This window comes from Pteropus medius, unplaced genomic scaffold (genome assembly GCF_902729225.1).
Source record: "Pteropus medius unplaced genomic scaffold, Ma_sr-lr_union100, whole genome shotgun sequence".
Classification (NCBI taxonomy): Eukaryota; Metazoa; Chordata; class Mammalia; order Chiroptera; family Pteropodidae; genus Pteropus; species Pteropus medius.
The window spans coordinates 66,415-91,919 of NW_024348628.1; the positions used below are offsets into that span (position 1 = coordinate 66,415).

The window sequence follows — 25,505 nt, forward strand, 5'->3', positions numbered from 1 at the left end:
AACAACATCTTTCTTGCCTGCTTCATAAGAAACATCACACTTCTGGCTGCATGGATGGGCTGGCACTTTTCAAGTCCCCGAGTTCTGATTAGCACTAGATGTCCACTGCAATGTCCGATCCATCAGCCTTCACACATATTTCACTAGATGCAGCAGGAAGAACCAACCACTCCTGCCCTTTGCTTAGAAATCCCCGTAGCTAAATACACACTTTCACTGCTCACAGCTCTACCTTCCCCCAAACCCACCAGCCAAGCTCTTTGACACTTCGTGACAAGGTCACATTTCCTGCAGAACCCGGGCCGTGTTTCTCATTTCCATGGACACCTCACCAGAACGACTCCCAATGTCGACACCCCAACCACCGCTGTCCTCGTGACTGTGTTCGGTTCTCCCAGGGTGTGGGAGCTTCCTCCACGGCTCTCCCGTCCTCTCTCTGAGCTCTCCACACAACCACCCGTAACACCCCTCACAGCAAGCTTGGAATTTTCTAGCAGGCACTTAAAAGTCTCCCACCTCCTACCCATCACCTGCTTCCACATCCACTTATACCATCTTTGGTGTTTATTCCAGCAGCACCCCAGTACCACAGTCTGTCTCATGTGCTGATCGCAAAGACCAAAGACTAGGCAGCTTAGATGACAGTAACTTATTGTCTCATGTGATGGAGTCAGGAAGTCAAGTTACGGGGTCCAGATACATCGATACCTGGTGAGAATCCTTCCCCACAGGCAGACAGCTGATGTCTAGGTGCAATCTCACGTGCTGGAGAAAGTGAGAGATGTGTCTCTTTTGCCCCCTCTTCTCCTAAGGCCACCAGGTCCAGTGGATGCGTACTCACCCTACAGTCTCATTTAACCCTGACACTTCCTAAGAACCCTTCTGCCATAGAGTCCATGGTGTGCTAGGTTTCACCACATGAATGGTGGGCGTACAGTTCACACATAGCAAGATCCCAGGGTTAACTGTGAGCAGGTTCACTGACCAGAGGATGTTCATCACGTTCCTGGTTATGTCGGCACAGGCACAGGTTCCTGACAGCAGTGCTTACGAGACGTCCTCACGCAGAGACCAGTGCCTCTCACATGTGATCGTGGACCTCGTGTCCCAGCACATCCTGGAAGCCAGGACTCTGCGTCTCCTCCCGCCTGCTCTCAGCTCCCCCTGGGACAGAGCTCTCATGGGTTGGCTCATGTTTCAGAGGTGACAGTCCCTGGTGTGGGTTTGCAGTTGCTTCTGCTGGGTCCACCCAGTGGCATGAATACCCTTTATAATGGGGCATCACCGGAGGTCTAACAGGTCCCTTGGCTGTAGTACGTTCTGAATTCTAATTTCCTGGGAGAGACTTGACATTGCCCAGATGTTCAGTGATTTCATGTCCAGTGATGTCAGTCCAGGGGCCACTTACACTTGGTGAGATAGATCCCTACATCTAGTAACAGCACGAATACAACCTCTGAGGGAACCTCTGCTGTGTGTGTCTAATGTACTGAATAATAAAAGTGGACTTTGTTTCAAGCCAGATGTTCTGTATCTGCATGTATTGTCACATGTCACCTTCAAACAGAGGGACCTAAAGGATAGAGAATCTCCCTCAAACCCTCGAGAGCTTCTAAACTCATAGAATGCTGACTGCGTCAGGGCTTGTGTCAGCCCCAGAGAAAAGGTTCCCTCGTGGTTCACAAAGCCCTTGCTTGGGACCTCCCCGCACAGAAATTGGGGGCGAGTGAGGCCAATTCACTATATCAAGAAGTGAAGCCATAAGCATATGGTGTCCCTGAGGGAGCATCCTGAAGTCAGGGCACGGACACTTAATACCACTGTGAGGTCATGCCCTCTGAACCCAGACAGGACCCTCCCCTGCAGCATGGGGGCTGGGCTGCAGGGGCCACTCCGGACCCACCAAGCAAGTATTGTGCACGCATAGTAGGTGCAGAGGGTGTGGGCAAGGGAATTCTCTGAGGGCCTGGGGCTTCCTCTTTACACAAATCATCTAAATTTACAAATAGATTGGGACTGGAGAAATAAAAATAAAGGTTCTATTCAGTCAAGATCAGTTGACAATCTTGAGAACACAATAAGAACCACACATCAAGGGGCAGGTCTAGGGCATCTAGACATCTGAATGTGGGGAGCTGGTGGCAGGGTGTGTTTTACTCAGTGTAACATTTAAGAGACAACTTGACGCAGGAATACGAGGTCTAATATCAGAGCCCAAATGCACCCAGTCTCCCGTGTCATTCAAGGAAGGTGCACAGTGAGGAGACGTCCTGTTGGACTCGTTCCTCAGAGGGAAAAGCTCTGTCTGTACAGAGATCATCCCCTGACAGGGACACATGCACAACAAGCATTTGTACCTGGGATTCATATGCTCATTGCTCAAGGTTTCTGTGTTATCAACTTCTGTCAGGTGGGGCCAAATCTTCAGCTATGAATACTCTGCCTCATGAATATGCAAATGAGCTGAGGTGCACTAAGTTAAGTTGGGACCTGTCTTTGTCCTCACAGCACCCACCATCACACCTTCCCCCACAGAGGCCCTGACAGCACCACCCTCAGCATGGACTGGAGCTGGAGTGTCCTCCTCCTGGTGGCAGTGGCGACAGGTAAGGCGATGCCCAGTCCCAGGCTGATGAGGTCACCGGAGCCAGTCAGGGCTCCGCACCCACTGCTGTCTCCTCTCCACAGGTGTCCACACCCAGGTCCAGCTGGTGCAGTCTGGGGCCGAGGTGAGGAAGCCTGGGGCTTACGTGAAGGTCTCCTGCAAGGCTTCCGGATTCACCTTCACCGACTACTATATGAACTGGGTGTGACAGGCACCAGGACATGGGCTTGAGTGGATGGGAGAAATTGATCCTGAAAATAGTGAGACAAGCTATGCACAGAAGTTCAAGGGCAGAGTCACCATCACCGCAGACACATCCACCAGCACATCCTACATGGAGCTGAGCAGTCTGAGGCCTGAGGACACGGCCACATATTACTGTGCGAGAGACACAGTGTGACGACCCACATCCTGCGAGTGACAGAAACCCTGAGGGAGAGGGCAGCTGTGTGGGGCTGAGGAAGGAAGGAACAGTGTCCTCTGACTTCTTCACACAAAAACAGGAATCTGAGACTATAAGTGACACTCTCACGGGAACACCTGGCACTCAGGGAAAGGTGTCACAAGTCCAAATGTCCTGCAAGAGGATAAGGGACAGCATTTCTTGAAAGATCCTTGTCATTTGTCTTTGCTTCTGCAGAGGGCACAGTTGCACCTCCCTGGTCTCTGGATGAGGGGAGTTAGCTCAGGCATCATCTGGGATTACGTGTTGGTGTCAGATTCAGGGTTTGCACTGCAGATCCCCCAGCCATTCCTCCCACTTTCCCCTGTGTCTGAACAGGGAATGATGCTTCAACATAGGTAAGTATAAAGACTGAAGCGTGAACCCCTACTGCCCACTCTGAGGTCCAGCACCAGGCACATGTCCTTCTGGGAGGACGATCCTGACTCCTGGTATCAATGTCATGGTGACGGGTGAGCCAGGTTCTAGCACAGTCCCCCTCAGTTCTCTCCTGCAGGGCTGAGCTCCTGAAGAAGCTCCTCCCTTCCTACCACAGCCTCCTGAGTCCCTGTCTCTGGGGCAGGACTTCTGTCCTCACACACAGGGAGCACCGTGGGGAGACCTTTGATGACGTGGGACCCAAGTCCAGCCTGTGTGACTTCCCTGTCCATGCTGAATCACAGTACCACACACTCAGGGTAAAGACTACACACATTGACTCGTCACAGTCTGGAGGTCAGAGCAGGAAGTCAGTCTCCCTGGACAGACATCAAGGTGTTGGCAGGACCACACATGTCGTGGTGCTTAGGGCGGGCTGTAGTCTGAACATGTGTGCTCCCCAAATATACATGTCGAATTACTAACCCCACAGAGGACAGTGTGAGGAGGTGGGGTCTCTAGGAGGTGCTGGATGATGAGAGCAGAGTCCTCACAAAGGGTATCAGGACCTTTCTAAATGAGGCCACAGAGACCATGTATGCCCCTTCCCCCATGTGAGGACAGAGTGAGAATTGCCAGATACGAACTGCAATGAGGGCTCTCATTAGTGGTGACCATGCTGGCACCTTGACTTTGCATTGCCGCCTCCAGAACTGTGGGAAATACAGCGATGTTGCTGATATAATACCCAGGATTCATATTTCTCCATAGCAGCATGAGCAAAGCCAGACGGTGGTCTGCTTCTGTGTTTCCTGGTTCAGGAGCCACTTTCTTTACATCCTGACTCATGCCCCGTTCTCCATGCCCACAGGCTGGAGGAAGTCACCTCACGTCACTGGTCACGTTGCATCTTTCCTCTCCTGAAGTCTAATCTCCTCTGCCTCGCTCTGACGTGAACACTTGTGGCTGTATTAGGAGTGTCTCAGATAAAACAGGAAGCCATTTACCTCAAGAGGTCTAATGGTCCTGGAATGACAACGTGCCTTTTCCCCGTGGAACAGTCACAGCTTCCGAGCACAGAGCGACTGAATCAGCCCTCCGAATACTCACATCCACCCCACAGGCCAGTTCCATTAAGCACATCCCAACATTCCCAAAGCTGACTCATTAAAGCATGACCTGAAGCCCCAAATACTGAGGAGCATCATGTCAAAGTCCCGAGTGTAATCTCTAACTCAGGTGTCAGTGAGGATTTGGGTGGATGCATCCTGGGCAAAATCCTCTCTACCTGCAGAGCTGTGGTCCTAGAAGACCAGTTACCTCATTCTAAAATGCACTGCAGGGCAGGCACATGGTCACAGTCCAGACCTCTCCCTTCCTAAGAGAGGAAATGAAGTTAGAGAGAAATCACCAGCTGAACATGATTTTACGCCCTTGTGAATGAACTCCATTGAGTCTTATAACCTGGGGATGAGCTACTGTGGCTCAGACCCAATCTGTGGCCTGTCGCTCTGCCCTTGGATTTACCTTCCTGGGTCCTGAGGAGCCACCTGATGGAAGAGGAGCCCGCTCATCACCTGTGTCCGCCAGGAGATGATTGAGACTTGACGCCTCCTTTCACTTTGCTCAGTCTCTGTGACTTGAAAAATGTCCTCCAACAGTTGTCAAGTTTGAAAGGAAGGTTTTAGTTTAGACCGTTGCAATTGCAGTATCGCCACAGGAAAGAGGCAGGGGCACCACTGGGAGCAGCAGAGGCAGCTGGGGACTTGTGGCCTAGGGACAGATGGTGGGGTCAGTTGACAGAAGTAACTGAGAGGGGACATGGTTTGCACAGGAGGGTCCATAAGCCTGTGCCGGGAGGGACGCACCACTGAATGCTGGGTAACAGAGGGGCTGCGCAAGTCTCTGTTTCTCTGTCGGACTTTGAAGAAAAAGTGTGCAGAGGACACCTGGGGCCTCCGGGGGGTCAGGGTCTGCATGGGGCACAAACGCATGGACGTGTGTCTCAGCTTCTGTATCTCGTGCAGATGGAGACTCGGGGCTGGTTTCCTGTGTGATCTATTGCTTACCGTCCTTGCAGGAGCACCACGGGAACCTTTGTATATTTATTATTCTCTGCTTCCTCTAACGCTTCTGATAAAAAATGTTGGTGTTCTTGTTTTACATTTTATTGACAATGAGAGTCACATTTATCATATGCACAAAACGTAGAGGTCACTCAGTGAGGCAGAAATGACTCTGCTAGATTTCACCACATCAGAGTCCAGAGACAATTCAAACCTACTGCAGACGCTGTCAGGCCCCAGTGCAAGTCTGTCCCCGAGAGCAGGCAGAGGGGGAGCTGGAGGATGACGTTCCCAAGTCGCCCTGCCGTGGGAGGAAGGACCAGCACATTGTCCCTCCAAAGTGTCACTTTGAGGACGTCCAGGTCTGTTTCCAGTGTTCCTTCTGGTAGGCTCACATGTGTGTGGTCCCAGCACTAACCAGGGGATGGGATTCGGGGAGCAGCACCTGGGTTTGTCCAACGGGGCACCCTCTACGTGGAGTTGACGGCTTCTTTAGGACTAATGAACTATGCGTGGCGTTTGTGTCAGGAAGCATGGTTGTGGTTGTTATCGTGGCGGATGTAAAACATCAAACGTACATGATACGAACAGTTTAGCCCCGACTCTGCTGTCCTTCACCACGAGTCGTCAGGGGACAAGCCTGACCTGCCTCCCTTGGCGTAGAAAGTGCCACAGCTGAGTGTCCGATTCCCTTCTCCTCATTCTACCTTCCAAAGAACACCGGGAGAAACACGTCACAAAAGTTCCCCACCGTCCATAACAAGGACCGCCTCCCTCCAGGTTCCACTAAGAAGTTTCCGGCACCATCTGAGCACCCGTCACGATGGCCGTCGTCACCCACATTTCTGCATCTGCTCAGGACAGCTGAGGTTTCCTCCACGAAGACTGAGGCTGCTCCCCGGCTCCCGTCTTCCTCTCTGAGCTCCCCCCGGATCCTCCTCTAAAGACCCGTCCACAGCATGGAGGCTTCTAACACGCATCTCAACACCCTTCCAGCATCTTTCCTCAGCCCGGCTCCAACTCAGAATCCAGTTTTTATGTATCTGTTACAGCAGCACCCCCATCTCCCTTTACCGATTTCATGGCCCATCTGAGTTGCTATTAAAGAATAACATGAGATGAAGTGGCTTATAGGACAACTGGAAGTTGCTTCACACAGTCCAGGGGTGAGAAGACCATGATAAAGACACCAACAGACTCGGCATCTTGAGGTCTCGCTTCCTGATTCACATACCGTCTTCCTGTCTCTGTTCCCTCACTGGGGGAAGGGTGACGCAGCCCCTGGGTCTCTATTCTTTGGACACTAATCCTATTCATGAGGTTTTCACCTTCATTACCTCATCACCACCCAAGTTCGCCACTTCCACACACCATCATGTGGGAGGTTATGTTTATCATATACATTGGCTGCGTGGGACTCAAACTTTCATTTGTTTATAGTGATGCAACAATTGTTTATTCATATTCAAAAATTAATAAACATGAAAGGAAAATCAGAGTACATCTGAAAATTAACTGAAAAATTAGCTTTATTGAAAACATTAACTTAAGTGTAAAATATAAAAAATTTACCTTTTATAAGAACAATGCATTTTTTGTGATCGTGGTCTTGCTGCTGAATGATTAATTAGCTAAAACTTTAACAACAAGTCCCAAGAAAGAACATACCGATCAATCAGAATTTGTGAAAAAAAGAATCTTTTATCCACTAGAAATACTGTCCAGAAAAAGAAAGGATGAGCGGACACTGGGAAAGTGCAGTTTCAGCTCAAACATCTGGTATAATGTTGCTGCTGGATTATATAAAAACCTTACACATTATGCAGGATCCCAGACCCTCAGACCACAAAGCACGCCCCACAGTGCAGGGAGGCTGGGGAGGAAGGGAAGTCCTGTCAGGGTCACAGCGTCCTGTCCCAGGAGCACTGCTGCTCAGGCACCTCACTATTTGCCTGACTGTGGGCTCCTCATCCCTGAAAACACCAACGCCGAGAAAACGAGTTAGTTAATCAAGGGTAAAAATTTCTCTATTTGCAAGATGATGAATTTATTCACTGCATACTCACATTTTTTCTTTGACCTTTCTTCATGCCAAAGTTCAGTTATTTTGATGGAATTTATTTGGCTTTTCCACAATATGCTTTGGGAGGTGGAATATTTGCACAAAGAATATTTTCTGGTTGTCACAGTAACAAAAATGTCATGAGGTAAGAAAATAGGTCGCAAACTAAGAAAAGAAGATAATGGGAAGGAAAACTCTTTATTTTTATTATTTTAGACCAAGGTCGGCATTATTTGTATATGACATATAATTATAAACATTTGGAAATCGTGGCTGTATATAGGAATGTTAGGTATCGGAAAGTACCTGGGTGATTGCTAAAGCCTTGTAAATTTATTTGAAAAGTGCATGAGAATTAAAAACTGGAACCTACTCATCTAGCCCATTTTTTCTCATTATGCTCTGAAAAGTCAGGGTGTCCTCTGAGCTGAATGGAATGTCTCTCATAAACCATGTGATCCCATATGCTTGACGTATGAGTGAGTGAGTTTGAGTAGAGATGTTCATTGGGTTCCCAGAGGGTTCAGGGAAGCCTGACCCAGTCCCTCCCCACTTATGAGGAGCAGGATGCCCACATGCAAATTCCTCCTCCAGCCCCAGGGTAAAACCTGTCTGGGCTGTGGATGCTCACAACTCTCTCCTCACACAGGGCTCAGGTCTCTGGGGAAGCAGCACTGTGGTCAAGGTGAAGATGAGACTGTGGGGCCTTCTCCTGTGCCTGGTGACAGCTCCCCAAGGTGAGTGTCTCAGATGTCAGACAGGGGTCGGTGGGATGGTTGTGACAGCATGTGACTGACAGGACTGATGCTCCTTGTCTCCAGGTGTCCTGTCCCAGGTGCAGCTGCAGGAGACCGGCCCAGGACTGGTGAAGCCCTCGCAGACCCTCTCGCTCACCTGCACCGTCTCTGGGTTCTCTTTAACCGGCAATGGTGTGCACTGGACCCGCCAGGCTCCAGGAAAGGGGCTGGAGTGGGTCGGTGCTATATGGAGTAGTGGAAGCACAAACTACAACCCTTCACTTAAGTCCCGACTCAGCATCACCAGGGACACCTCCAAGAGCCAGGTTTTCTTCAGACTGAACTCCATGACCAGCGAGGACACGGCCGTGTATTATTGTGTGAGAGACACAGTGAGGAGACCTCAGTGTGAGCCCAGACACAAACCTCCCCAAGGGAGACAGGAGGGGGAGCTACAGGGGCCGATCAGGTCTCCAGGGGGCGCTCAAGTCACACAAAGCACAGCACACACAGACCAGACCAGCAGCAGGTGCACAGGGATGTAGCAAGGGGCTTCCTGTTGGGAGCAGCGATTTCCTCTCAAAGTTCTCAGCTGCCCACGAGGACAACCCTGACTTTTTCGACGTAGCTCTAACTTCTCCTATTCTCACTGCAGACTAAAGTGAAAACACACCTTGTCTGTCTGTAGACAACATATCACTGGTGACTGGGGACCTTCCTTCACCAGTTTTCTATGTGTCTGTTTTCATGTCTCAGCAGAGGGACCATCCTGAGGGCTGTCTTCTTCTCTGTGGCCAGAAAATACCTGCACATAGAGAGAGACCCGGCACAGTGTAGACACCTGTGTGCTGAGCTCAGGCTCTCTGCCCCCCAGGCACACGCTGTCCCCACATGAGCCCTCCCTTCAGACAGGACACATGGCCACAGGAGTAGGATCAGCCCCCAGGACTCTACCCAATGCTGTTTCTGTCCTGCCTACAACACATGACCCTCCAGCTCTTCACTGAATCGGGTGGATTTGGAAACACACCGAACATGATCATTTGTCATCTACTGTCCGAATTTCACTGAGTCTCTCCTACACCCTGAGAATGACTGGTCATTCTCCCAGCCTCTGCCCAGCCCGTCACAGGGAAGGGATTATGTACATACGTGGCATTCACCTGTCCCCACTTCATCTCCAATCGTCCCTCTAACACGTCTTTCCATTTATGGACATCCAGACAGGTTATATCAGGGGGTCTAAAGTGACATTCTTACCCTACATGTCAAGCACACTTATGATTCAATGTCACACAGACACTTTTGAAGACAAGTCTGTGTCAGGTCGGGGCACAGCTGCCTGCTGACCCAGGGGCACCAGTAAGAACTCAGAAACCTGATGAAACAAAATATCTTGATGGACCAACATATACTGAGCATCAAGGTAAACACCTCATTGTGGCCATGGTGAGCCAGGGGTCAGGGAACACGCTGGATATGCTGGTCACTTCTCACATGTTCTTATTTTTACAACTCCAGTCCTAGTGGGGTGGGACCACCACACTATGACCTCACTTAGTTTTCAAGCCTCCTCAATGCCCTATTTAAACACCATCACTGAGAATTCACACTCCAAGGCATGAATTTTGAATAACCGAACTCAGTTCATAATATTCCACCAGTGGACACCAAAATTCATGACTTTCTCTCATGTTAAATACATTAAATCTAACCCAACCGTCCGAAATATACCACTAGTTACAGCACCAACTCTAAAGTTTAGGTCCAAAGTCTCATCTAAATATCATCTCATTAGTTATTGGTGGGACTTGACATACGATTCAGACTGAGTCTAACGTTCTCTCCAACTGTGAACCTATAAAACCTGATGACTTATGTGCTTCCTAAATACGATGGAGGGGCCGCCAAAGGGTGAAAACCTCCATCTGGACTCTACGACAGTCTCTCCGTGGCTCTGCTGGGCGACAGTCGCACCCCCAGGCACTGCCAGGTGTTGGTCAATCCAAAGGCTTTGATTGGAGGCCGTGTCACCCATTACACTGAGGTGATGGCCCACGTCTTGACCAGAGAATCCTCCCTGATCACCTCTGAGTCTACTCCAAGGTCATTCTGCCCTTTTCCTCAACATACTGCATCTTCAGCACCATGTGGGTTATGATCCTGTTTAGTAAAATCCATGAAGTCTGACATCTCCCTTCATTCCACCCCACCTTCTGCTCCCCTTCATTTCAAAGTGGCTTCTGCTGGAATCATCCCTTACTGGCTGACGCTGAGACGGCCGATGAGACCCGCAGGCCAGGACTTAGATTTTTTTGTGAAACGTTTTTAGCAAGGCCTTTTCTCTCCTCTTCAGAACGTAGTCCACAATTTTGGCTTATGGATGACTGGCCCTGTTTTACAACTCCACATTCAGAGAGGCATTTGATTCATACTGCTGTCTCTGATCCATCACTGTCCTATCACATTTTACTGGATATTACAAAGAAGGAACCAACCACTCCCACCTTTAGCTTAGTAATCCCCAAGCTAAATACACACTTGCACTGCTCACAGCTCTACCTTTCACTTCACCCTAAAACTGGCCACCCACATTCTTTGAAACTTTGTGACAAGGTCACATTTCCTCCAAAACCCATGACCTATTCTCATTTCCATTGACATTTCACCAAAATGGCTCCCATGTTGACACTCCAACCACCGTGTCCTCGTGACTGTGTGCGTGTTCTCTCAGTGTGGGAGCTTCCTCCACGGCTCTCCTGTCCTCGCTCTGAGCTCTCCACACAAACACCTGTAACACCCCTCATAGCAAGCTTGGAATTTTCTAGCAGGCACTTAAAAGTCTCCCACTTCCTACCCATCACCTGGTTCCATGTCCACTTATACCATCTTCGGTGCTTATTCCAGTAGCACCCACTTCTCAGAACCACAGGCTGTCCCATATGCTCAAGCTGCCATCACAAACACCAATGACTGGGCGGCTTAAATGACAGAAATTTATTGTCTCATGTGTAGTGGTCAGGAAGTCCAGGTGTTCGATCCAGATACATCAATGCCTGGTGAGAATCCTTCCTGACAGGCACACAGCTGACTTCTAGGTGCAATCTCACGTGCTGGAGAAAGTGAGAGATGTGTCCTTTTGTCTCCTCTTCTCATACGGCCAGAAGGTCCAGTGGATGAGGACTCACCCTAAAGTCTCATTTAACCCTGACACTTCCTAAGAACCCTTCTGCCATACAGTCCATGGTGTGTTAGGGTTCACCACAGGAATGGTGGGCGTACAGTTCACACATAGCAAGAACCCAGGGTTAACTGTGAGCAGGTTCACTGACCAGAAGGATGTTCACATTCCTGGTTTGTGGGGAGCCGCGGGTCTTCGGGCCGCGGAGGCTTGGTTGCAGGACTGGGTGTTTTGCCTGCCTCAGACATTGCGGAGCCCTACTTCCTACTTCCTACTTCCTACTTCCTTTAACTTTCATCACTTCCTCCCCCTAAGCACACACCCCTTAGGCTGTCAATAACCCTCACCCCCATCCCCTTAGACCCAATGGGCGTGTGGCACCGCCTACTCGGATCATCCAAGAGCCAATGCGCTTGTCTTCCGCCAGCTAGCCCCGCCTCCCTTTGTTTGTCCTGTATAAATATCCCCGCTGAAAAATAAAGTTTGAGGCTTGATCAGAATACTGTCTTGCCTCCGTCTCTTTGTGTCTCCTGTCTCGCCTTCATCCTCCATAGGTTCCTCCTCGTCCCGCATTGTATTGTCCCGCTGGCCGGAGCACTGGTTATGTCGGCACAGGCACAGGCTCCTGACAGCAGCGCATACAAGACGTCCTCACCTAGAGACCAGTACCTCTCAGACGTGATCGTGGACCTCCTGCCTCAGCGCATCCTGGAAGCCAGAAATTCTGCGTCTCCTCCTGCCTGCTCTGCAGCTCCCCCTGGGACAGAGCGCTCTCATGGGTTGGCTTCTGTTTCAGGAGTGACAGTTCCTGATCCTGCTGTGAGGTGGCACGTGCTCCTTTTGAGTCCAGCCAGGGGGACAGGTGCCTTTTCAAAATGTGACCTCACCTGAAGTCCAACAGGTCTCTTCCTCATTGTGCTCTCCAGATTCAAGCTTCCTGGGAGAGACTTAACAATGTTCAGTGATTTCCTGTCCAGTGATGTCTGTCCAGGTGCCACTTACACATCGTGAGATTAGATCCCTACATCTAATAACAGGTCAAAGGTCACCTCTGAGCATACATCTGGTGTATGCATCTAATTCGCTGAATAATGGAAGTAGAGTGTGCATTGACCACATGGTGGGTATCTGCAGAGTTTCTCAGAAGTGTCCTTCATTAGAGGAACCTAAAGAACATAAATGATCCAGCAAGTCCCCAAGAGATTCTGGACTCAGGAGAGTGCTGCCTGTGTCATGCATCTGTCATCCCCAGGTAAAGGGCTCTCCAGGGTCACGTAAAGCCCTTTGGGGACTCCCTGTAGAGTAATTGGGGCTGAGTGAGGCCAATTCTCTATATCAAGAGGTAAAGCCAAAAGCATAGAGTGTCCCGGAGGGAGCATCCTGAATCAAGGCACGGACATTTAATCCCGTCCTAGAAACACTGTGAGGTCATGCCCTCTGAGCCCAGACAGGACCCTCCCCTGCAGCATGGGGCTGTGGACGCTCACTGCTCTCTCCCCACACAGGGCTCAGATCTCTTGGGAAGCAACTGTGGTCAAGGTGAAGATGAGACTGTGCAGCCTTCTCCTGTGCCTGGTGACAGCCCTAAAGTAAGTGTCTCAAATGTCAGACAAGGGACTGTGGGATTCCTGTGAGAGTATGTGACTGACAGGACTGATTCTCCTTGTCCCCACGTGTCCTGTCCAAGATGCATCTTCAAGAGTCGGGCCCAGGACAGGTGAAGCCCTCGCAGACCCACTCACTCACCTGTGCTGTGTCTGGATTCTCTAACGCAGTCTGTGGTCATTTCTACAGCTGCATCTACCAGACCCCATGGAAGGAGCCGGAAGGGATTGGGGACATGCGTTACCGTGGGAACACTTACGACAGCCTGACCCTTACGAGACACATCTCCATCTCCAGAGACACATCCACAGACCAGTTCTCCCTGCAACTGAACTCCATGACCACTGAGGACACATTGGTGTGAGACTGTGCAAGAAGCAGTGAGGGGACATCAGTGAGGGGACATCAGACACAACGCTCCCTGAGGGAGTCAGGAGGGCTGGGCTGCAGGGCACACTCAGGACAGGAGCTCTGAGGAAGTGCGAGGAGTGAACCGACTAATGAGGAGAGAGGTCAGCCTGCAATGCGCGCACAGAGAGAGCAGCTGGAGAGTGTCTGCAGTTTCCTCTGTTTGCTAACATCGTGCCCCATGAAGATGCCCTCCTCTGCACCTGTTCTAACCTACTGGGGGAAATAATTTCCTCACAATGTTCTCAGCTGCCTCAGGGACAATTCTTGTTTCTCCTCATGGCTCTAGTTTGAAATAGTCTTAGTAGAGACAATAAATGAAGAAGTGAACTGTGACCAGAGTGGTGAGCGTTCAGGTGAGTGACCCCATGTGTTTGGACGTCTCTCTGGTTCCTGGTCTGTAGAGAAAGGAAGCACTGTGAGCTTCCCACAGATGTGGCCTCCTCTTTACCCTGAAGAGCGTTTCTCTGTCCAGGCCTCATGGGGTGGCCCAGCACCACAATCCAACCAAACAAGGGTTGATCGCTCTACCCTGTGGGCCATTCACCTGTTTAGGTTTACATAGAGAAGTGAGCCTCTCTAGTGCACCCACATTGTGTCTTTGATAAAGACAGATGGATCCTCTTTATCTAACAGAACAGAATCGTGTAGAGGGAAGAAATATTCACACCCCAGACCAGTAGTCTATAGGAATCCCCATTCAGCACTGAGGGTACAGCCCCCTGTCCCCACATCAAAGCTTCAGCCTCAGCTGAAACGCAGTGGGGGAGATGAACCCAGAGTTAGGGAGGAAGCGGGTTCTCACACATGATGTGGTCAAGGTCAACCGAGGAGCTCCTGAGGAACGACTGTGTGTCCCAGGTCTGTCCCCATGGTTCACAGTGGAGGACGAAGGACACAAGTCTTTTCCCGTATGAAATGGGGACAGACTATGACAAGGTGCTGCTGTAGAGAAAGAATAAGGTCATCCTCTGAATTGTGTGTTTATGCATTTTATTAGCTTCTCGACATTACGATGTTTTAACATCTTTATAACCCTTTCTGGATGTGGACAGACTTCTGCTCACAGGAACCCAATCCTTAGAGTCAGCACAGGGCCTGGCTTGGCACATGCCTTTCACATGCAAAGAAGCCCACCAGGGGACACCACCTCTGTCTGCCCACACACCCCAGGATGCAATATCCTCTGCCTTCAGTATTCCTGGCCCGGGTGCCAGGCAACTGGAGAAGCCCCTCCAGCTTCAAGGCCAATAAAATAATCAGCCCTAAGCTGATTGCCCACTCTGCTCTTCCTTCCCCAAGAAAAACCCAGTATATCTCAGGTGCTAAGCTCCCCTCTGACCCCCTGTCTGCTGCTTCCTGAACACTCTGGCGTCTTCCATGAGATCCTGGTGGCATCATAACCACCCGTCTCTAGGACCTGTGAGTGTGAAAAACTCTATTTCCCCCGATCCCTTTCTATGCTTCCTCCTGTAGCCATACCTGTCATCTTGAAGAGGAAAAGTAGAGGAATTTTCAACAAAAGGCCAACAGCTCTGTGTTCTGCTTCTGTAAATATGCTCGCAGGTGCACGAGCTCACTGCAGAGCTCACTTGCACTTTGCCCTACTTGCTCTTTGCTGGGCAAATGGAACTGTTTGTCCCCCAGCAGCTCCCGCTTCCTGTAACAATTTGTAACCATTGGTAGCCCTTAGCAGCTCCTGCCCTTCGACCAATGTTACCACTTGCAACCATAACAATTCCAGCTGCTTTAAAACCGTCTGAGCTCAATTCAAGCAATCAGCTCATGTAAAAGGCTTGTATAGAAGGAATGTTCAACTCAGGAACTTTACCTGGAGCTCAGGTTGGTACCTTCAGGCACATTAGGAGAGGCAGATGGGACTTTCCCCCTCCTCACTGCACTGCACAGCCCTGTCGTCCTCAGTGTGGACACATTGGGAAGGCGAACGACTATCCATAGCCAAGTGGATAAGTTCTCTGGTAAAAGTTAGATGCTATAGAGAACACACCTGGTGCAGCTCCAACTATTCCTGAGTCATGGCCTTCAGGTGGGCATTAGAGGGGACCTGCAGATCGGACCCTCGGATGTGCTTTATGATCCGGGTGCCATCAATTGTGGAAACAGACTGGGCAGGACAAAGTTTTTGGGAAATTCATAGGGACGGCCATACTGGAAGCGTCCGCAAAACCTGAAGCAGCTGTCCACCATGGAAATCCATGCCATTCAGGTGTGTTTGGATCAGCCCACATCAGGTTATTTATGATAAATTTTGACTTAGAATACATGGGTTACAGATTTTAGCAAACATGGAGAATACCTGAGAGCAACAACTGGATTAGTGGGGACTGAAAAAAATGGAGAGAGGAGGCCAGCCATGTTTTCACAAGGAACTGACCATTTCATGTAGCATTCTATGTTTTCAGAAGAAGCAGGTTCATTTTATCAAAGACATTTACAGAAGGGGTGTGGTCAAGGCCTTATGAAAAGCAGCTTCGGCGACAGATGACGTTCATTGGAACATTCACTCGTATTTTGTTATGAAACCTCCACACTTGTAGAGAAAATGCTGAGGGCTCAGGGAGGCTGCAGACGCTGTCAGGCCCCAGTGCAAGTCCGACCCCGAGAGCAGGCAGAGGGAGAGCTGATGGTGACGTTCCCAAGTCGCTCTGCCGTGGGAGGAGGGTCCAGCACGTCGTCCCTCCAAGGTTTCACTCCAGGGACGTCCATGTCACCCAGCAGTGGGCCTCCCCAGTGTCCCTGCTGTTCCAATTCCAGGCTGGAGAGGCTCTCAGGTGTGTGTTCCCAGCACTAGCCAGGTGATCAGATTCGGGGAGCAGCAGCTGGGCCTGTCCCATGGGGAGGTGACAACTTCCTTAGGACCAATGCACTGTGCTGTTTTTTTGTCAGAAAATTTGGTTGTGGTTGTTATTGTGGTGGATGTAAAAGATCAAACGTATATGATGCGAACAGTTTAGCCCCGACTCTGCTGTCCTTCACCACGAGTCGTCAGGGGGCGGAGCCTGACTGGCCTCCCTTGGCGTAGAAAGAGCCTCAGCTGAGCGTCCGATTCCCTTCTCCTCATTCTATCTTCCACAGAACAGCAGTAGAAACACGTCACACAAGTTCCCCACCGTCCATAACAAGTTCCGCCTCCCTCCAGCATCCACTAAGAAGGTTCCGGCACCATCTGAGCACCTTTCACGATGGCCGTCGTCACCCCCATTTCTGCGTCTGCTCAGGACGGCTGAGGTTTCCTCCATGAAGACTGAGGCTGCTCCCCAGCTCCCGTCTTTCTCTCTGAGCTCCCCCCAGATCCTCCTCTAAAGACCCGTCCACAGCATGGAGGCTTCGTCTAACACGCATCTCAACACCCTTCCAGCATCTTTGCCCTGCCCGGTTCCAATGCAGCGTCCAGTTTTACGTATCTGTTACGGCAGCACCCCCATCTCTCTGTACTGATTTCGTAGTCCATGTGAGCTCCTAAAAGCAACAGAGATGAAGCAGCTGAGAGAGACATCTGGAATTTACTTCACACACTCCTGGGGGAGACGAATCCATGATAAAGACAACCACAGACTCAGCATCTTGAGGTCTCGCTTACTGGTTCACACACGGCCTTCTGTGCCCTCAATGGGGGATGGTCTCCCTAAATTTGAAGACACTGGCTTTTCAAAAGATTAATTGTTTTTAGTTAAATTTTTGTTCTTTCTAGAGCTATGCCCTCCGTAGACCTATCACATGGGTAGGCTGAGTTTGGTCTCTTATTTTTCTGTAGGAACCTCAGTTCCCAGACCTCGGGGTGCAATTTCTGTGAATTTTCCCATATCCGAATGTTCAAGGGAATTGATTGATTTGCACTTAGCGCAGCTTGCTCGTCACTGTGGCTGTGTGTCATAAGAATAAGAACATTTTCTCAGGTCTCTACATCTACAAGCTGAGAATTGGCTTTCCTTGTAGAGCGCAGGAACTGGGGACACTCCAACACCCATCAGCAGGTGCACGGATTCACATGGAGGTGGACGCATGCATTGGATGCAGACTCAGCACTGACTGGTGCGAGCCCGGGTCACACCATACGCTGCATTTCCAATTATGATGCTGAGGATGTAACATGGACATCATGTGTGTGTGTGCGATTCCAAGTGTACACGTCATCCTGGCGTGGCTGTGCCTGACAGTTCTACCACAGCAAGACGACTACCGAACAAGTGCAGTCATCAGTGGACAAAGAAAGTTAGAGGCACCGAGAGTGACACTCACATGGGACAGTCGCCTCCTGGTTCTCGTACATGCTCTCCAGAAGGCAGCAAATCCCACACGCGCTCATGCAGGATGTAGACCTGCACCTCACTGGGCAGGTCCCCACTGTCCTGGAGGTGGCCCAGGGGAGCAGTGGGGTGCAGTGTGGATTGTGCAGGGCCAGACACATGAGTTCACTCTTACACATGTGAGCTGTCGACACCGGCAGGCTCTCTGTGGTCCTGTTTGGCCTTGTTCACCTGTACTGCGGGTAAATGATATCACATCCCGTGACTTACATGCATGAGTAAAATGAAATAAGATGATGATGCTAAGTGTTTAAGTAACACATGTCACAGTAACAGTCATATTTCACCAAATAATCTCATTGCCACCATGTGCCCGAACACACAAACGCCTGCTCTGGGTCTCTGCCCTCTCTGTGGGTCCCCAACCCCAGAGCTCCTTATACAGTCAGAGCACATGCAAATAGGGCCCCTCTGCTGATAAAAGCCAGCACAGCCCCGAGCCTGCAGCTCTGGGACAGGAGCCCAGCCCCGCGATTCCCAGGGGTCCCCATTCCAGGATCAGGTCTGAACACGCACACCGCACCATGGCGTTTGGGCTCAGCTGGGTTTTCCTCGTGGCTGTTTTACGAGGTGACTGATGGGGAACAAGGGACACTAAGTACGTGAGTGGGTGTGAGTGAGGAACAGGGATGTGTGACATTTTCCTGACACTGACGTGTCTGTGTTCACAGGTGTCCAGTGTGAGGTGCAGCTGGTGGAGTCTGGGGGAGACGTGGTGCAGCCCGGGGGGTCTCTGCGACTCACCTGTGTGGCCTCCGGATTCACCTTCAGAGACTACAGCATGAACTGGGTCCGCCAGGCTACGGGGAAGGGGCTGGAGTGGGTCTCATACATTAGTGGTGATGGCAGCAGCACAAACTACGCTGCCTCCGTGAAGGGCCGATTCACCATCTCCAGAGACAACGCCAAGAACACGGTGTATCTGCAAATGAGCAGCCTGAAGCCTGAGGACACGGCCATGTATTAGTGTACGACAGACACAGTGAGGGGACTTCATTGTGAGCCCAGTCACAAACCTCCCTGAGGGAGACAGGAGGGGAGCTCAGGACACCAGAGGGCGCTCAGGGTACACACAGCACAGCACACACAGACCAGCCCAGCAGCAGGTGCAGAGGGAGCTGGGGAAGGGCTTCCTGTTGGGAGCAGCGATTTCCTCTCAAATCTCTCAGCTGCCTCCCAGGAGAATTACTGCTTCTTTGTGGCTCTAATTTTCCACATTCTCACACAGACGAGAAATGATGAAGTAACCTGTCTGTAGAAGGCAGATCAGCAGGGCCTGGGGACCTTTCCTGCAGCAGTTTTCAATGTGTCCTTTCTGATTTCATGACAGAGAGACCACCTAAGGGCTTTATGTCCCGGAGGCTGGGAACTGTTTCCACACAGAATGAGACACAGCACAGTGCAGGGACCTGTGTGCTGAGCTCAGGCTCTGACCCCACAGACACACGCTGTCCCCACGTGGGCCTCCCTTCAGACAGGACAAATGGCCCACATGGGAGGACCTGTCCCTCAGGACTCTGTCCCACAGGGTCCCTGTCCTGTCTACAGCACGTTAACATCTTTTCCTCATTTACTCAGGTGGATGTTGAAACACCCCAACATCACCCACTATCATCTACTGTCCTAGTTACACGACATCTGTTTAGTCATGTGTCTCCTGTGCTTCCGTGCCCCTCACTCTCAAGCCCTCCCCACGTACCAGTCACAGCAAAGAGGGTTAATAATTTTTGACATGGGTCTCCTCCAATGATTCTGCACTATGTCCTGGCATCACACAGTTGCTCAGCTGTTGTGCCTTCAGACGCCATCACAGTCATTGCTGTAAATTCTCCCCACATATGAGAAAGCTCCTAGTAAGAGGGTAGCTGCAGGTGGTGAGGGTTCAGGTGAGGGACCCCGTGTGTTTGGACTTCTCTCTGGTTCCTGGTCGGATAGAGGATGGAGCACTTTGAGCTCCCCACACACGTGGCCTCCTCTTTACTCTGAAGAGCATTTCTCTTCCCAGGCCTCATGGGGTGGCTCAGCACCCCTAATACAAGCTGAACAAGGATGGATCACTTTATCCTATAGGCCATCTTAGCTGTTTAGATCTACTTAGGGAAACAAGCCTCTATACTGCACCCACATTGTGTCCCAGGTAACTATGGATTTCTCTCCTTTATCAATTAGAAATGAATCATGTAAATGGAAGAGGAATTCACACCCCGGACCCACTAGTCTATAGAAGCCCCATCCATCACTCAGTGATACAGCCCCCCACACGCACACCCAATATGAAAGCTTCAGCCTGAGCTGAAACACAGTGGGGAGATGAACCCAGAGTTAGGGAGGAAGCGTGTGCTCGCTCATGATGTGCTCAGTGTCTAACGAGGAGCTCCTGAGGGTACGACTGTGTGTCCCAGGCCTGTCCCCAAGGTTCACAGTGGAGGATGAAGGATGCAGTGATTTTTTCCGTATGAAGTGGGGACGGAATAGGGCAAGGTGCTGCAGTTGGTGTGAATGCAAAGGCTCCCTGCATTGGGTGTGTTTACGTATTTTATCGCCTTCTCTACATTATGATGTTTAACAACTTCACAAATATTTCTGGATGGGGAGACACTTCCCCTCATGATGGAACCAGTTCTTAGATGCAGCACAGGTCTTAGCCTGGCACACGCCTTTGACATGGAAACTAAGTCCCCAGGGCACCCGACTATCTCTGCCCGCACATCCCGGGACACGATACTCCTCCACCTTCGTCATCCCAGGGCCAGCTGCCAGGCAAATGGAGAACCACGTCCAGCTCTGAGCCCAGCGAAATGATTCACGTGAGTCAGGCACAAGCTCTTCACCAGTCCTGCTCATCCTTTACCCGAGAAACCCCAGGAAAACTTGGTTCTAAGGTCCCTTCTCTCTCCCGTACACGGCTCCTGACACCCTGGTGTCTTCCATGTGGCCCCTGGTGGCATCCAGGTCTCCAGTCTCCAGGATTCTGAGTGTGATCAACACGGTTTTGCCCTGATTCCCTCCTGCAATAATAAAGGTTGCATGGCACTGGTCGAGGGAATGACACAGATCGATAGACCAGAATATGTGCGACTTTGGATCAGCCAAGGATTTCTCAGATGTGACACACACAGGTTGGACCTTAAGGAAAATGTAGGCGAATATAAATACGTGATATTTGAAATATTATTTCAAACATTAGTTAAATCTCCACATAAACTAGTAAATTGAAATATATGTCATAAAAAGATTATATAGAATATGGAAAGACTTTATTATTTAAAAAAAATAAGAAAAAGCACAATATGAAGGGTCCAGCATCAGGAGTCTTCCAGCCTGATTATGGAGAGAGGCAGCTACTTAGACAAAGACAACTCACATGTGCTTCAGTGAAGGAGGGAATTGGAAGAGACTGTCTATTATTTTGGATGTAATTTATAACAAAGGTGAAAAAGTATTATTTACTTGAATTATGTTTATAAATAGTTGGGAACTGTGAATATATTCAATGTGTTTGAAGTACAAATGTGTCTGACCATCATGCTAATCACTTTCATAATTATGAGAAACACTTATAAATTTAAAAACGGTGACCTACTCAATAGTCCAGTGTTTATTCGTATACTATGAAAAGCAGGGTTTCCTTAGACTTGTTTCAATGTATCTTAGAGATCGGTTGCTCTGCCATCCCACACTCAGACACCGTATGTATTAAAGGGAAGAGAACCAACTGGAACCCAGAGACACCAGGGAGCCTGACCCGGTCCCTCCCCACTTATGAGGAGCAGGCTGCCCACATGCAAATTCCTCCTCCAGCCCCAGGGTAAAACCTGTCTGTGCTGTGGACGCTCACAGCTCTCTCCTCACACGGCTCAGGTCTCTGGGGAAGCAGCCCTGTGATCGAGGTGAAGATGAGACTGTGGGGTCTTCTCCTGTGCCTGGTGACAGCCCCCCAAGGTGAGTGTCTCAGATGTCAGACAGGGGTCTGTGGGATGGTTGTGACAGCATGTGACTGACAGGACTGATGGTCCTTGTCTCCAGGTGTCCTGTCCCAGGTGCAGCTGCAGGAGACCGGCCCAGGACTGGTGAAGCCCTCGCAGACCCTCTCGCTCACCTGCACCGTCTCTGGGTTCTCTTTAACCAGCAATGCTGTGCACTGGACCCGCCAGGCTCCAGGAAAGGGGCTGGAGTGGGTCGGTGCTATATGGAGTGGTGGAAGCACAGACTACAACCCTTCACTTAAGTCCCGACTCAGCATCACCAGGGACACCTCCAAGAGCCAGGTTTTCTTGAAACTGAACTCCGTGACCAGCGAGGACACGGCCGTGTATTACTGTGCGAGAGACACAGTGAGGGGACCTCAGTGTGAGCCCAGACACAAACCTCCCCAAGGGAGACAGGAGGGGGAGCTACAGGGGCCGATCAGGTCTCCAGGGGGCGCTCAAGTCACACAAAGCACAGCACAACCAGACCAGCCCAGCAGCAGGTGCACCGGGAGGTGGGAAGGGGCTTCCTGTTGGGAGCAGGGATTTCCTCTCAAAGTTCTCAGCTGCCCACGAGGACAGCCCTGACTTTTTCAACGTGGCTCTAACTTCTCCTATTCTCACTGCAGACTAAAGTGAAAACGCACCTTGTCTGTCTGTAGACGACATATCACTGGTGGCTGGGGACCTTCCTTCACCAGTTTTCTATGTGTCTGTTTTCATGTCTCAGCAGAGGGACCATCCTGAGGGCTGTCTTCTTCCCTGTGGCTGGAAAATACCTGCACAGAGAGAGACCTGGCACAGTGTAGATTCCTGTGTGCTGAACTCAGGCTCTCTGACCCCCAGGCACACGCTGTCCCCACATGAGCCCTCCCTTCAGACAGGACACATGGCCACAGGGGTAGGATCAGCCCCCAGGACTCTACCCAATGCCGTTTCTGTCCTGCCTACAACACATGACCCTCCAGTTCTTCACTCAATCGGGTTGATCCATGGGGCTAGAGCCGAGCTCAATCTGCCTGCCTCTGCCCAGCCAGTCACAGACAAGGGATTATGTACACACGTGGCATTCACCTGTCCCCACTTCATCTCTAATCGTTCCTCTAACACATCTTTCCATTTATGGACACCCAGGCAGGTTATATCAGGGGGTCTAAAGTGACATTCTTACCCTACCTGTCAAGCACACTTATGATTCCATGTCACACAGACATTTTTGAAGGACAGGTCTGTGTCAGGTCGGGGTACAGCTGCCTGCTGACCCATGGGCACCACTAAGAACTCAGAAACCTGTTGAAAGAAATTATCTTGATGGACCAACGTATACTGAGCATCAAGCTAAACACCTCATTGTGGCCATGGTGAGCCAGGGGTCAGGGAACACGCTCGATATGCTGGTCACTTCTCACATGTTCTTATTTTTACAACTCCAGTCCTAGTCGGGCGGGACCACCACACTGTGACCTCACTTAGTTTTCAAGCCTCCTCAATGCCCTATTTAAACACCATCACTGAGAATTCAGACTCCAAGGCATGAATTTTGAAAACTGAACTCAGTTCATAATATTCCACCAGTGGACCCCAAAATTCATGTCTTTCTCTCATGCTAAATACATTAAATCTAACCCAACTGTCCCAAATATAGTACTAGTTACAGCACCAACTCTAAAGTCTAAAGTCTCATCTAAATATCATCTTATTAGTTATTAGTGGGACTTGACATACGATTCAGACTGAGTCTAACGTTCTCTCCAACTGTGAACCTATAAAACCTGATGACTTATGTGCTTCCTAAATACGATGGAGGGGCCGACAAAGGGTGGAAACCTCCATCTGGACTCTACGACAGTCTCTCCGTGGCTCTGCTGGGCGGCAGTCGCACCCCCAGGCACTGCCAGGTGCTGGTCAATCCAAAGGCTTTGATTGGAGGCCGTGTCACCCATTACACTGAGCTGATGGTCCAGGTCTTGACCAGAGAATCCTCCCTGATCACCTCTGAGTCTCCTCCAAGGTCATTCTGCCCTTTTCTTCAACATACTGCATCTTCAGCACCGTGTGGGTTATGATCCTGTTTAGTAAAATCCATGAAGTCTGACATCTCCCTTCATTCCACCCCACCTTCTGCTCCCCTTCATTTCAAAGTGGCTTCTGCTGGAATCAACCCTTACTGGCTGACGCTGAGACGGACGATCAGACCTGCAGGCCAGGACTTAGATTTTTTTTATGTAATGTTTTTAGCAACACTTTTCCTGCCCTCTTCAGAACATAGTCCACAATTTTGGCTTACGGATGACTGGCCCTTTTTCACAACTCCACATTCTGAGAGGCATTCGATTCATACTGCTGTCTTTGATCCATCACTGTCCTATCACGTTTTACTGGAAACATTACAAAGAAGGAACCAACCAACCCTCCTTTAGCTTAGTAATCCCCGAGCTAAATACACACTTGCACTGCTCACAGCTCTACCTTAGACTTCGCCCTAAGCCTGGCCCCCACTTCTTTGAAACTTTGTGACAAGGTCACATTTCCTCCAATACTCATGACCTATTCTCATTTCCATTGACACTTCACTAAAACGGCTCCCAATGTTGACACTCCAACCACCGTGTCCTCGTGACTGTGTGCGTGTTCTCTCAGTGTGGGAGCTTCCTCCACGGCTCTCCTGTCCTTTCTCTGAGCTCTCCACACAATCACCTGTAACACCCCTCACAGCAAGCTTGGAATTTTCTAGCAGGCACTTAAAAGTCTCCCACCTCCTACCCATCACCTGCTTCCACGTCCACGTGAACCTTCCTCGGTGCTTGTTCCAGCAGCACCCACTTCTCAGAACCACAGTCTGTCTCATGTGCTCAAGCTGCCATCACAATCACCAATGACTGGGCAGCTTAAATGACAGAAGTTTTTTGTCCCACATTGTAGGGGCAGAAAGTCCATGTTCAAAGTGCAGAGACCAAAATTCCCAGTGAGTATCCCTCCCCACAGGGCAAGAACTGACTCCTCAGTGCAGTCTCAATGCTGGAGAGAACGAACGATATTGCTCTTTCTGTTCATTGTCTTCTATGGTACAGATTCTGTTGGATAAAGTCCTTCTCCAGTACTGTCGATTGTGTGTGAGGGTTCACCACATGAGTGGTGGGCATACAGTTCACATATAGCAAGATCCCAGGGATAACTGTGAGCAGGTTCACTGACCAGAAGGATGTTCATCACCTTTCTGGTTATGTCGGCACAGGCACAGGTTCCTGACAGCAGCGCTTACGAGATGTCCTCACGCAGAGACCAGTGGCTCTCAGACATGATCGTGGACCTCGTGTCCCAGCGCATCCTGGAAGCCAGGACTCCTGCGTCTCCTCCCGCCTGCTCTCAGCTCCCCCTGGAACAGAGCGCTCTCATCGGTTGGATCATGTTCCAGGAGTGACAGCACCTGGTCCTCGAGTGAGGTGACACATGCACCTTTTGAGTCCAGCCAGAGGGACCGATGCCCTTTCCAAATGTGACCTCACCTGAGGTCTAACACGTCGTCATCTGTTGTACTCTCCAGATTCCAGCTTCCTGAGTGACACTCGAATATATTATGACATTCAGTGATTTCGTGTCAATTCTATATGTCCAGGTGTCTCTTACACGTAGTGAGATTAGATCCCTACATCTAGTAACAGGTCAAAGGTGACATCCGTGGGAACCTCTGCTGTGTGCATCTAATTCATAGACTAGTAGAAGTA

General features: G+C 50.3%; 2 gene segments (V, D, J or C); both read left to right on the forward strand.

Moving 5' to 3' along the window:
* The window catches only part of LOC120616805 (immunoglobulin heavy variable 3-23-like), an 81,194-nt gene that overhangs the window by 35,883 nt on the left and 19,806 nt on the right, over positions 1-25,505 (forward strand).
* LOC120616817 (immunoglobulin heavy variable 3-43D-like) lies at positions 18,272-18,779 on the forward strand. The segment is given in 2 exon segments: positions 18,272-18,382; positions 18,484-18,779. Coding segments are annotated over 2 exon segments (342 nt in total).